Source organism: Myotis davidii, unplaced genomic scaffold (assembly GCF_000327345.1).
Source record: "Myotis davidii unplaced genomic scaffold, ASM32734v1 scaffold323, whole genome shotgun sequence".
Classification (NCBI taxonomy): domain Eukaryota; kingdom Metazoa; phylum Chordata; class Mammalia; order Chiroptera; family Vespertilionidae; genus Myotis; species Myotis davidii.
This window is the reverse complement of record NW_006295491.1, coordinates 2,726,154-2,740,596: the sequence shown is the minus strand read 5'-3', so window position 1 is coordinate 2,740,596 and position 14,443 is coordinate 2,726,154. Positions and strand designations below refer to the sequence as shown.

The 14,443-nt window shown below is 40.8% G+C and overlaps 1 protein-coding gene across 1 annotated transcript in view; it reads left to right on the top strand.

The window, feature by feature from the left end:
- The window catches only part of PRSS48 (protease, serine 48), a 32,651-nt gene that overhangs the window by 13,294 nt on the left and 4,914 nt on the right, over positions 1–14,443 (top strand). Inside the window, 2 exon segments of the mRNA XM_015568043.1 lie at positions 11,817–11,882; positions 11,967–12,082. Of these exon segments, the coding sequence (XP_015423529.1) occupies positions 11,817–11,882; positions 11,967–12,082 (182 nt within the window).

Sequence of the window (14,443 nt, the reverse complement as noted above, 5' to 3'; positions counted from 1 at the left end):
GGGGTGTGAAACGGGGCTAGAATGGTGGAGAGGGTAGTTGATAATAACAGAGTTAGGCTGAAAATGAGAATCAGGGGAAAATACTCTAATACCAATGTGCTAATGAGGAAAACACTAGAGGGCTATGGTACCCTGAACATCAGTAAGGAAGGTTTGATTCTATGGAACTGTTTGCTATTTCTTGTCTTCTCTTCCTGATCCCTTAGAATAAGGCCCCATTAATGGATGTGAAGAAAGACAGAAGCCCACTCTTCCTTCCATCTACTTTATAATTCATCACTAAGACACCTACCTTACTTCCCACTTGTTTTTTCCTCATACCCAGACCAATATTCTTCCCATTCCTTCATCTTACCGAGTATTTCCACCTCAAGGCCTTATTTTACCTGTTCCCTGTACCTGGAATACCCTTCTCTTATATACCTCAATCCATTTATTTCTTTCCATTGATTGGAAAAGGAGGTAGTAAATATCTGAAAAACACATCGAAAAGAACCTTAGGAAATAGTTTTTAAAATTAACAGGGAATGGGTGAACTATAGTATGTAAATTATATCTCAATAAAGCTATTTTTAAACAAATGAACAGGTAAGTGTTTCTCCAGCTTAAAAAACAAATGATGGATTTAGGGCTCTCTAAAGAGGTTCTAAATAATTCATGTGATTATCTTTGTTAAAAAGCTCAAACTAAGTACATACATTTTTCTGTTTCAATTGCTACAACACAAAATGTAAAGCTTAACCCAACATAGGAGCTACAGCACCTGGTAGCATTATTACTGGTAATGAATTTAGTCAATGACACCACAGACTGACTAAATGAGGAGGAAATAAATAGAAGTATCTTTACACTCTATTTGGAAGGGGGCTCAACAGCATTTCTGCCTTAAAAGTTAATTTTAATTTGCAGAATACTTTTTTTCCTTAGAATATCTGATTTAACATGCTCCAATTTTCATTTTCACACCTTGAGAAATTTTAATTAAGGTGGGATTTGCTAAGGTCACATTTAACATAAAAGCTGTATATACTAAGGCTGCTGAAAACCAATCATCAATTTCCCCCCCTAAAGGTGGGGGAAAGTTATATAGTTATTTCTAGATCTCCTAGTCATATAAAAAATAAATTATTTCCAGTGATCTCCCATTTCCCCCTTTATTTCACTAAATTGTAAAGACACCCCCCAAATGACAGAACATTACTAAAAAAGGATGTAGAATAAAATGTGGAAAGTTGTATTTTGATATTATTTCAACAGTGGGTATTTCTGTCTTTTCATATGTTTGACTACATTCTGAAATGATAGTATTCTCCCCACCAAATCTGACTATGTATCGTTCATTTGCATTCTAGAAATCAACTGCCTGAGAATTTTGTTAAACATATTCCTTCTTCAGGAAGGGGAAGAAGAATGAGTCATTCAGTACAACCAGAGATTACATCAATTTTATTCCCCACTTTTAATAATTGAGAAAAAATGTTCACTGTCATAAGAATAAAGACAATTGAAATCTTTAATGGGAAATTCTAATTGCTTTTCAGGATAATTATTCTCAGCCAATCCAAATTCTCTTCATAGCATCTTCTACCGTGTAAATCTTCACTTCCCCTCCCCATGCGGTTAGAATAAAGTGATTGGGGTGTAATTCTGTGGCACTTGGTGCCACTCTATGACACCTAGACCACATTGCTTGTACCATAAATTAGCTATGAATACCCAAGAGTGAAAGAATAGGATAGGATGAGGGCCTAAGGATCCAAAATGCTAAAGTCACTCTGATTTTAGTGGAAATTACTGAGGACAGATTCTAGGTACAGTTGATAAAGTCCAGATACAGTTGGTAGATTCTAGAAACAGCAGAACTGAAATTACAGTTTGACTGGATTTGTACTGATTTGATGGATTGGATGTGGATAGTGGCAGTGAGAGTAGTAATTGGGATTAGGAGGATGGTTAAGATAAGAATTTAAAAAGAGAAATCAAGAATGACTCCCAGGTTACTGGTCTGAGATTGGTCATATTACTAAGTGAAATGAGGAAGGCTGGAGGAGAAACAGCTGTTGGGCTATCAAATCCAGTGGTAGGCTGGATAAATACTGGCCCCAAAGATATCCATGTCATAATCCCCAGAACCTGTGAATACGTTACTTTACCTAGTGAAAGAATCTTTGCACATATGATTAAGTTAGTATCTTGAGATGGGGAGATGATACTGAATAATCTGGATATGTTTAGTATAATTCCAAATATTCTTGTAAGAGGAATGCAGGAAACTGAGATGCTTATGAAACTATACAGGAGACATAAGGATGGGAGCAGAAACAAGAGAGGAGGAAAGACACTATGCTGCTGGCTTTGAGGATGAAGCAAGGGGCCATAAGCCAAGAAGTATAGCTGGCCTCTAGAAGTTAAAAAAATGGCCAAGATGTGATTCTCTCCGAGAGCCTAGGAATGGAATGCAGCCCTACAAACATCTTGATTTTAGTCCAGTAAAACTGATTTCAGACTTTTGACCTCCAGAACTGTAGGAAAATAAATTCTTGTTGTTTAAAGCCACTAGATTTAGAGTAATTTGTTACAGCAGCAACAGGAAACTAATACATACATGTTAAATTTGAGATGCCTATTAGATATCCAAGTAGAGGTGTCTACTATCTAGAGACACCTACAGTCTAGAGCTTATCTCTATCTATCTATCATCTATCTATCTATCTATCTATCTATCTATCTATCTATCTATCTATCTATCTATCTCTCTAAAACCCTAATACGCAAATCGACCGAATGGCAGAACGACTGGTGGAACAACCGGTTGCTATGATGCGCACTGACCACCAGGGGGAAGATGCTCAATGCAGGAGCTGCCCCCAGCCTGCAGACCTTGACCAGCGGTAGCAGCAGGAGGCGGGGCCGGTGAGAGGGCAGCTCCAAGCCAGCCAAGGCGGGTGTGACCGGGGGTCCCCGATTGCCCAGCCAGTCACCCCACAGATGAGCCCTGATCACCAGCCAGGCCTAGGGACTCTACCCATGCACAAATTTCGTGCACCAGGCCTCTAGTAGAGAAATAAAAGCAGAAGAATCTGTATGAAGTATAAATCCTCATCCCCACAAACCCAACATCCCAAAAAAGCACTCATGCACATACACATTTGTTATGTAATTTCAAGATGTTTAAGAATCCCTATATTCATAGAACCTCCAGAATATTATACATAATCACAAAGCAGACTGTTCTAACCCTGATAAGAAGATTGCTCCCTCCCTAAGGAGGAGGAAACCAAGTAATTTTCCATTTTAAAAAAATCTTTAAATTTTCCCCCAATTCTGCTTATTAAAAAAACCAAAATGTTACAGAAATATCTAACACAGAAAGTTCAAATGCCCATGTAACTGCTTGTTCATCACATGTACCTATACACCCTCATGCTTAAGAATGTGTCAATATGCCTCTGATTCCTTTTTCAATGTTTATACAGATGTACAGATTTTTTATACTTGCCTTTTTAAATGGAGCTTGCTTTTTAAAATTAGCTTGTAATAACACAAAGCTGTCGTTACAACTGCAAAGCTTTAGAGCTGAGAGACCTTTGATTCATTTTATTAAAAATTCCATGTAACTAGCCTACACAAAAAGAAAAGACAGCAGTTGCTTGATCAAAGAAAGTTTGTGTCAATGAATTTTAAATAATGAAAACATTTGGCCTTTAAAATTACTAGAGCATTTTCAAAGGCAAGAATTTGGGTTTTTGAAGTAACCTCAAGCCCCCCTCTTCCCCCCCCACCCCCCGCTCAGTTCAATAAAGCTATTTTTATTTCTGATACACAGAGCTAACATTAAAGAAGATAGTTATTTTTTAAAAAAATACATTTGTTTCATATTCTTTTTGTCCAGATGCTATTGAGTTGGTATATAATGAAAAATATGTTAGCTCACTTAGAGGCCCAATAAACTAGTTCCAAAATGAGCACAGCCAAGCCTTTCTAAGAAGGAACAATCCACTGAACATCAAGATGGAAGCATCCTATTGTTGGACCATGGTCAACACTGTACAGTCAGCTGTGCATAATATTTTTCATCAGGTGATGGAGTCTCTACAAGTGAAAAACATCTATCAAATACTGTGTGCGTTCAAAAAATATGCTCTACAAAAAAATCTTTCTAGAAGATATTGTTTTTACAACTATGAAAGTAAATTAAGCATAACAGGACAGACTTGGCTATTCCCAGAAGAAAAAAAGGTGAAAGGCCATGTTGAATTTGAGCTTTAAGTTTGAATGCAGGGGAATAACACAATCAGTTTGCATTTTAGAAAAATCACTTTGGTGGTTGTGCAGAGAATAAATTACAGAGAAACAATTCAGGAGTTAGAAAGGCTAGTTACCAGGCTGTTGCAAATGGTGAGAGACACCTGGACCAGGTAGCAATGAGGATGGAGAGAAGAGAATCGATTCAAGAGCCACAAAGGAGACAGATTCAATAGAATATGGTAACTGACTAATTAGATATAAGTATTCATGGTGAGGGAGAAAGTTAAGAATTTCACCCAGGTTTCTGGCTTAAGCAACTTCAGGTGTCATTCAGTGAGATATGGAACCTTGGAGAAGATAGCTGAGGGATAAGAAATGTAAATTAAAGACATCAAGAGTCTATGAAAAAGAAATCCAAACAGACACATTTCAATCTTACATTGTACATTTATTAAATAAGCAAGTTGAGAGAATTAGAATATATTCCAAAAGCTCAATGGACCAAATTCTAGTTAGTTATTAGTTGCATAGAGTTTGTGAAAAATAATACACATCAGGCCCTGGTCAGGTAGCTCAGTTGGTTAGAGTGACATCACAATATATCAAGGTTGCAGGTTTGACCCCCGGTTGGGGTACAATAAAAAACCAACCAATGAATGCATAAATAAGTAGGACAGCAAATCAATGTTTCCCTCTCTCTCTCTAAAATCAATAAATAAATTTAAAACACACACACACACACACACACACACACACACAATTAGTTTCAGTCTGCTCACACTAGTGAGCCTTTTAAGGATGTTGTATTAGATGTTGTTGTACCAATGGTTCAATGCCCTCCCTATGGGAGGACTATCCACCCACTTGAGGTGCCAGGTAACTTACAGGACGTCCTGCAAAAGGATTACAGTTCCCTGCATTACTAACATAAAGCTGACCAAACACATATGAGTAAAAGTTATATACACCACTTTTGAGCATTTGTCTTAAAAGCTGGCACACAATTTGTTCATTGCTCTTATTCCCAGATAGTATGAACCCTAAGAAGATACCTGAGAAACTAAGAAGGACTCCTGGTGGCTAACTTGGCTCAAATTAAACAAAAACAGGACATAGTAGCCATTTCTATAGAGGCCCTTTACACAAACTGCAGTTCAGGGAGAAGCCTGCACTTAACTACTTGCAGACAAGGAACTGCATGCACGCACTGTTTCTGCCACCTGAACCAGCCCTTATAAAGAAGTTCCTGGAATCCTATTTCAACCAATAGGAACGAGGCTTTCCTCATCTGATCTGACCAACCAGTGTGGCTCGATTCCGACCAATCATGACAGTGCCCTCATTTGCATAAGGACAGACCAATCAGGGACCAGGGGTGGGTACTTCTGTTCATATAAGCCAGCTCACCTCAACTCCTCTCTGGCTCTGAGAGTGCACTTTCCCTTTCCACTAAAAGGCTGAAGACTGTGATTCCTAGAGCAGAGCAGACCAGTGGAGTGCAAAGCAGACCAGCAAGAAGAGCAAAGGCATCCATCCAACAGCAGAGCAGAGCTGTCTAGCCAGAGAGGCTAAGAGGCCAGGCCCAGGGTTGTCTCTCAGCTGAGCTGTTTCCAAAGCCATGCTATATCATAATTGAACTGTTTTGTACTGAATAACGTTTCCTCTTCACCAAACCCCAAACTGGGAATTCCTGTTGATGTTGCTTTGGTGCCAATGATCATCATAGGTTGACAATAGGTTCCTTCAGCCAGGATCCCAAAATGGAGAAGATAAGTGAGGCTGAGCTGTGGACTCACCAGTTGAGTATAACTGTTATAAGATATTGAGCTCCAGAGGTTGTTTGTTAACACAGCATTAATAACAAAATAGGAGGTATACTGGTGTCTAACAAAATTTTTTTGTGTGTTTCTCCTTTTCTAATCAAAATTTCTGGCTATCTGCTAAGAAGCAATCTGATGGAAAAATTAAAAAGTTGGCCCAAGTATACCAAAACTAAACCAAAGAATTCTGAACCTGAAAGGAAACTTTCTGTTAAGGGCTACATGGTATTTTAGGCTTGCCAACCACACAGATATAGCATGAAAGCAGCCATAGGAAACATGTAAATGAATTAGCATGTCTGTGTTCTAATAAAACTTTATTTACAAAAACAGGCAGTGAGCCAGATTCGGCGCACAGGTCTATAGTTTCTAAACCCTTGGTCTAAATCAGCCGTGGGCAAACTACGGCCTGCGGGCCGGATCCAGCCCGTTTGAAATGAATAAAACTAAAAAAAAAAAAAGACCGTACCCTTTTATGTAATGATGTTTACTTTGAATTTATATTAGTTCACACAAACACTCCATCCATGCTTTTGTTCCGGCCCTCCGGTCCAGTTTAAGAACCCATTGTGGCCCTCGAGTCAAAAAGTTTGCCCACCCCTGGAAATCCTTCATATTGTCATTGGGGATTCTGAGACCCAGAGAGATTAAATCAAGGTCACACAGCTGGCTAGTGGCAGGTTGAGCATTAGAATACAGGTCTCCTGAGTGTAGTCCTCTAGAATAGATTCCGTTGGGTCACAGTATAGAGATGAAATACATAAGAAAAAAATAAAGAGGATCAGAGAATGGTAAGATGGCTTTTGATTATGTTAAACAGCTTTTCACAGTTTGATTATAAATGAGGATTTGCTTTTCAAGTGATTATGGCTTTCATAAAAACAAGTGAGTGTCATAAAACCAAACAGGTAAATAAATGATAAGTTAGCCAGTGTTTGAAAATGATCTTCAGAGGAAACTATTCTATACTTCCTTCCTATTATCATTTCCTGAAACACTATCAATCATTTGTTTTATCAATAGGACAGCATTTGCTATGATCACTGCAATAACTTATCTTAAGGCGGTGGTTCTCAACCATGGCTGCACATTAGAATCACCTGGGAATCTTTTAAAAATCCTGATTTCTGGGCCTCATCCTCTGGAAATTCTGTTTCTTTGTTACTAATGTTGTGGCTCTACCCCATAACAAAGAAACAGAATTTCCGGAAGATGAGACCCAGAAATCAGGATTTTAAAAAGATTCCTAGGTGATTCTAATGTGCAGCCAAGGTTGAGAACCACTGTCTTAAGGCAAAACAGGTTTTTAAAAAACACCATAACATGAGCAACAAATACACTAGACCAGCAGCAGGCAATTGTTTCTCATAGTACTTTAAATTTATTTTTTTATTTCTAATTTCCAAAGTAATATTCATTTGGAGAAAACTCAAACAATCCAGAAGTAAATAAAGTGACACATTCCATGCTCTGCTCACTTCCATTGCCCAGAGGGTTAACACATGACTGATTTACATCAGAACAGTTAATAAAATTCCTTTCTCTGAGCCACTCTTTTTTCCCCCTTTATTGAATACGAGATTACAAATGTGTCCTTATCCCCCCAATGTCCCCTCATCCCCCTCAATCCTGCCCTCACCCTCACCCTCTGTTGTCCATATCCATCACTTATGCTTATATGCACGCATACAAGTCCTTTGGTTGATCTTTCCCTCTCACCCCCACCTTCCCCTGCTTTCCCTCTGAGTTTTGAGCATCTGATCGGTGCTTCTCTGTCTCTACATCTGTTTTTGTTCATCGGTTTATGTTGTTCATTATAATCCACAAATGAGTGAGAGCATGTGATATTTATCTGAGCCATTCTTAAGAACAAAGAGGGAGAGGAGTTCCCCTGGCCAGATATCCCTTCAAAATCATGTTTTTAAAAAGCAACAGAGAGGTTAGGGGTTGTCTGTGGCCTGCAAATGAGAAAAGGAAGCTGCCCATGCACTATAACCATATGAGTGGGGCTCCTGAAATACCTTGATAATACTATTATAGAATGTACAAACACTTCAAAAATGAATATCTATTTCTTCTCTTGGTATTTTACTAGGAAAACTTGGGCCAGTTCTCTCAGTTTTGAGTGAATGAAAATAGCAAAGTAAGGAACTCGAAGTTTTTCCTCCATAAAAGCAATAAAAAACTGGCAGAATCAACTTTTGTGGAAATCTGGAAACTAACGAAAAGCTTGCAGAAACTACTTGATGCACTTCATAACAGTGAAACACTTAAGAAAAACTAGCTGGATTTTGGTTAGAGCAGTGAGCTTTGTGGCATTTCCCTATTCTCCAACTCAGTCTGCCTTTCTGGTCCCAGTAACAGTACCAAAGGGGGCAGAAGGACCTCATTCACAAAGCAAAGAATTGTAATAATTTGTGTTTACCTGTCTGGTGGTGCCCTGGAAGACTGGCACAAAAAATGACTTTATCTTGCCTCATTCAGAACTCTCCAAGTGCTAAAAAGTGGCTAGCTGGAAGGAGTTTGTTGAAAACATTTACAAGCAAAAAATAGTTAGTTTGGTGCTGCATGAAGACACCAAAGAAGTTGGGAGAGAATGAGAGGCTTTGGAGAATGAGGGCTTTGAAAAGCACCCATGTATTCCTGGGAATCTAAAAGACCATGTGCATTCCAAGGATGGGTACATGCTTAGAAAAGATCTGAGAAGGCCCTAAGCTCCCATCTCTGGCTCACCGTCAGGTTCTGCTCAAGGAGGAAGAGAAGGCTACAGGAAGTTGTGCAGCAATACACTGAGCCCATCTGTAAATACTAAGATATTTTGTTGTTGTTGTTCTAGGCACTTAAGGAAAACTGTCCAATCCCTAGAAGACCACTAAGCTAATGAAACTGAGACTTCAGTGCTATACATCACAAAGATTACATACTTTACAAAATTAGTTCAGAAAAGTCACTAAACATACAACAACCATAATAAGCAGCAATAACAAACCTTGGAGAGGAAGATGAATCTGATTTCCAGCGTTGCTATACTATAATATTCAAAATGTCCAATTTTCAACATAAAACTACAAGGTATACAAAAAACAAGAAAGTCTGGCCCCACAAAGAAAAAAAAAAAAGTAATACAAAAGGTTCCTGTGGAAGCCCAGACATTGCACTTACTAGACAAAGACTTTATATCTACTATTTAAAATATGTTCAAAGAAACTGTTAATAGAAGGGGGTGGGGTTGTGTGTAACCCAAAAGAAATATTTTCAAATGTCATATCCAATAAAGAATTTGAATGCAGAATATATAAACAACTCTTAAAAATTGCACAAAGATCTGAACTTTTTTTGCCAAAGATTAGCCACATGAAAAGATGCTCCTCATCATTATCCATTAAGGAAAGGCACAATGAAAAAATCACCACGCATTTATCAGAATGGCTAAAACAAAACAAACAAGAAAAACCTGGTATACCAAGGGCTGGTGAGGATGGGGATCAACTGGAACTCTCATACACTGCAGGTTTTACATCAAGTTCTGGAAAATGCAAATATGAGACAGAGGACAGATTAGTGATTGCCAGGGGTTAAGAGTTTGAGGAAGGTTTAACTACAAGGAAATTTCCTGTTCTTCACCCAGACTATGGTGGAGGTCGCATGAATCTAAGGAGGTATTTAAGCTCATAAAACGATAGTTAATACCGTATTGCATATTTGAAAGTTACTAAGAGACTACATCTTAAAAGTTCTCATCACAAGAAAAAATATTTTTGCGACTATGTATGGTGATAGGTGTTAAGTAGATTTATTTTTGTGATGATCCTTTCACAATATATAAACATTGAAGCATTGTTTTACACACACCTGAAACTAATATAATGTTACATTGGCAATTATGCATCGTTAAAAAAAAAAAAAACCTCATAGAACTATATACCAAACAGAAGACAGTTTTACTTTATGTAAACTTACGTATGTGAACGTAAAAATGAAAGGAGGGGAAAAAAAAATCCTGCAGGGGTCCGAACCCCAGCACTTCTCTTTGTCCCATTTTCCTCATCTGAACAGAAACTGCCTTTCTTTGTTAGAATTACTAAGTTCCTGGCATATCTTAAGCACTAAAAAAGTGGTTAATAAATAGAAGTAGTTGATAAAATAAAATAAAATTTTTTTATTGATTTCAGAGGGAGGAAGGGAGAGGGAATCATGGATGGGCTGCCTCTCCTGCATGCCCCTCACTGGGGATCCAACCTACTGGGACCTCCTGGTTCATAGGTCAAGGCTCAACCACTGAGCCACACCAGCGGAGGGATAAACCAAGTATTTTTTAGGCATGCTAAATAGTAGGCACTTTTAAAAAAAACTCCTACAACAGCAGCCCCGGGCCCTGTAGCTCAATTGGCTGGAGCGTCCTGTACATCCAGGTTGGGGCACACACCTAGGTGACAGGTTCGCTGTGTATGTGTGTGTGTAAGAGGCAACCAATAGATGTCTCTCTCATATCAATGTTTCTCTCTCTCTCTTCCTCCCTCTAAAAAAAATCAATTAAAAAAAGATTAAAGAATGAAAGAACCTTGAAGTCAAACCCCTAATTCTTCATTACCTTCGTTAAACAGTCACTGGGAACCCGTGAGGTGCTTGTTCCAAAACTGCGCTGCACTAGGTCTGCGAAAACCCTTGAGCTCGAGGCGGGTCCAGAGGCATCAGTGCTGCACACGTGCTCGTCCTTCTATTTAACACCAATCACAAAAGTGCTCCAACTGAGGCTCCATGCCACGTGTGGGGCGTCACCGCCCCTCCCGGAGAGACTGTCCAATGACAGCCTTCCTTCTCTTCCCGTTGAGGAACCCGAGCCGGGCTTACCAGACGGGCAATCCTTCCTCAGAAAGATCCTTTACCATCCATCCCCCATCCCACAGAGGGGGGCAACCGAATGGCGACTCCTCTCTTTCCAGGGTCCCTCTGCTCACCTGAACACCAGCCTCCCTATCTGGGCCCAATCACCAAGGCGGCGTTTGAATTTGATAATCAGATGCCACCGGGACCCAACATGGCGGCGCCCGGGCCGGAGGAGCGGCTCGCTCACGCAGAGAACAAGGGACAGCAGTGGGACGCTTGTGCGCAGGCGCGGTGCGGGCAGCAGGGCCGCCAGGGTGAGGGCCTATGCTCGGGGGTTCGAGGCCCTGCGGCACTGCTTCACCGGGGCGGCGTCGGGAAGGGCTGCGAGCACTGCACTTGGCCTCCATTTGCTGCCCCTCCGCCCAAAGCCTGGCGCCAGCCGTACAGAAGGCACCAAGGGGCAAACGAATCCAGCTCTTACAACTAAAAGGGAAACAGGAATATGTGCAGTTCTTGCACGTCAAAGAGTATTGTCTCTTCTCAACAGGGTAAGCTATGGGCACAACAGGAATTCGCTCTCCATCATTGTGTACCAAGGACTTGGGTTAGAATAAAATGTACTAAAACTTAAAAAATAGTTACAGTAAATAGTTTTTTTTTAAAAAATTCTATTCTATTTGATAAATATATATAGAACGTAAATACCAGACACTGTTCTGAGTCATGGGGCTATAACAAGGATTTTCCAACCAGTGTGCTGAAAGATTTTTTAAAACATTCAATACCTGACTATTTGTCAAATAAAAAAAAAAATGACAAGAGCCAACACAACAATAGCCGCCCGGGGTGAAGGAATCAAAATACCTTTTCTTTCGTCAGATCGGCAAAAATTGTATTTTTTGGTGTGCTGCCTAATTTTAGTCATTAGTTTACGTGTCCCACGAGATGAAAAAGTTTAAAAGTCGCTGGGCTATAACAATGAACAAAGTAAGTGCCTCCCCTCGCAGAACTCAGTGAAAGTCAGTGCTGGGTCATGCACAGCGTCTGCCAATGTTACCCTCTCCATTCTAGGAAATCTCCAACAGCCCCCAGGCCGAGTCCCTCAGCTGCTGGCGAGTCTCCATGCTGGAATGCGGCGGCCAGGCGGGTGCCCAGGAAAAGGAGCCAGGCGGGATGGCTATGGAAAGGTAAGGATGTCTCTGTTTCAGCGGTCGCCAACCCTTCGGACCTCGCAAGACCACCAGTGACTCTATTTGTCACTGGCCTCCGAGGTAAACTGGCATGAGAACCCTGCCCTAAGGGCCACTCTGTGCCAGATGGTGGCTGGCCATCCTGCTTAGAGCTCGTTCTTGGGGAGAGTCACTGTGAGGAAAACAAAAGAGAGCCAATTACTCAGTAACTCACAAGCCACGGGAGCAGACAGAGGCACACTGAGCCCAAGGGATGTTCTCTGGAGTAACTATTTGCGGCCACGTTCCTCGGGCTACTCTATTTCCAGCTGTCTTCTGAAGTCACTTTCTGTGTGTGCAGGCTTACGTATGCATCCTTACGATAAGCCCCCATCAGCTGAAGCTAGCAGGATAGGCCTCTATGACCGCAGACATTGCTTTCCAGTGACTTCCAGGAGAGCGCCTTAAACCATTCTTTACGTGGAGCCTTCTCTTCCGCACAAGATAATGAAGGGATTGAATGAAATTCATTGTAAAATGCATGGTGAAGTCGTTTACTTATTGTTGGACTAAAAATCATCACAGCTTAGGATGGAAGAACATAACAGTTTAAATTACAAGAAATCACACCGAAACCACTTGTCACATTTTTTAATGGGAGCCTAAGCTGAGCATCACCTCACATAGAACTTCAAAAATCTAGCTCCCAGCAACTATTCCAGAGATAACTAATTGGGAAATCTGAGGGGAGAGGGTGGTCATGAGCATGTCTTTTTCAAAGCTCCCTAATTGATTCGGCGCCAAGCCAGCAGTCAGAACCCTGGCACTGAGGGTCTTATTATGGAAAGTGTGGTCCGGGAACCAGCAGTAGCGGCATCACCTGCAGCTTGTTAGAAATGCAGAATCTCAGGCTCCACTCCAAACCTACTCAATCGGGACCTGCATTTCTAGGAGCTCCACATGACTTGTAGGCCTACTACAGTTTAAAAAGTACTGTTTAGAGGTTCCGTTGCTACAGAAACGTGAGCAATTCCAAACCATCTTATAAAGTTGAAATGTTCTATGAAAAAGAAACAGAAATAGAACAGCACAGGAGATCAAATGTTTGTGATATTAGGCATTTCACATATGCATGGAGTCTGCCAATTTTACCCTCATCTAATTAAGAGTAATATTCAAATGCAAGTTGCAGTTTAAAACTTGCAATACCACTCCTTATTCCAACTGAATTCCACGTACAAACCACACCCTGCACTGAGTTATACCTGAGCTAACACAAATCTACCTTTTAATCTCCAGATAGCTTTAGCAGTATGTACTAGTATGTTGAGAGGGAGTTCTTGTGAGGAAATAAACACAGGGTGTTGGGATAAGACAAGAAGGGATCATTTACGTGAGTGGACTCATGCTTGGGGGTGGGGGGAGGCTGCCCTTTTTTTGTGTGAACACATGACTATTGGAAATGGCGATATTTATTGCCAGAAAAACTAATTATCGATATGCTGTGCCAACACTTTTTTCTGTGCCCCTTGTTCTTGGCCACCTCTCAGAGAAAAAGCATTTAGCTATCCTCCAGTAAAGCGATTCCTTGATTAATGTATCTTCAGGAAACAATGCTTCGGTACAATGGAGGCAGCCATATTGGAAAAAAAAATGAACTCTGAATCCTAAGCAGCAGCCCTGGCATGCATTATGGGGCTCATCAGCGACTGCAATTGTTAATCTGCTCTTATGCATCAGAGCAGGGACAAAATCGCCTTCCTTCACAGCTTCTATTTATTCATTCCCTGAGAAGTATCCAAACCTGGCATTAGGCAAAATCACAAAAACAGAAACTGTTTTCAGATTCTATAGGGTTCCTTTTCAGTACATCACATATGATACCTTGAGGTTTACAAGCATGTTCCCCATAATGAAATTGTAGGAGTAGTTAGAGAATAATTCCTATTCAAAAGATGCAAATAAAGGGAGGGGGCTCTGAGTGATTTGTCCAAGGTCATCTATAATAATTAAAGGGTAGTATGCTAATTAGACCAGACATCCTTCTGGACAAAGCTGGGGCTGGAGCGAAGCCGGGGTCCTGGGTGCCTGCCGGTAGCCGGAGGGAAGCTGGTGCAGGTAGCCAGGGAAGGAAGGCCTACTCTTTCACGAATTTTTGTGCATCAGGCCTCTAGTCCTATCTAATAAAAGAGAAACATGGTAATCGGCGTACGACCGCTACCCTTCCCATTGGCTAATCAGGGCAATATGCAAATTAACTGCCAGCCTAGATGGCAGCCGGCAGCCAGGCAGCTTGCAACTAACATGAGGCTTGCTTGCTGCAGTGACGGAGGAATCCAACATTCCCTAACTGCAGCTCAGGCCTCTGAGACTGCTGTT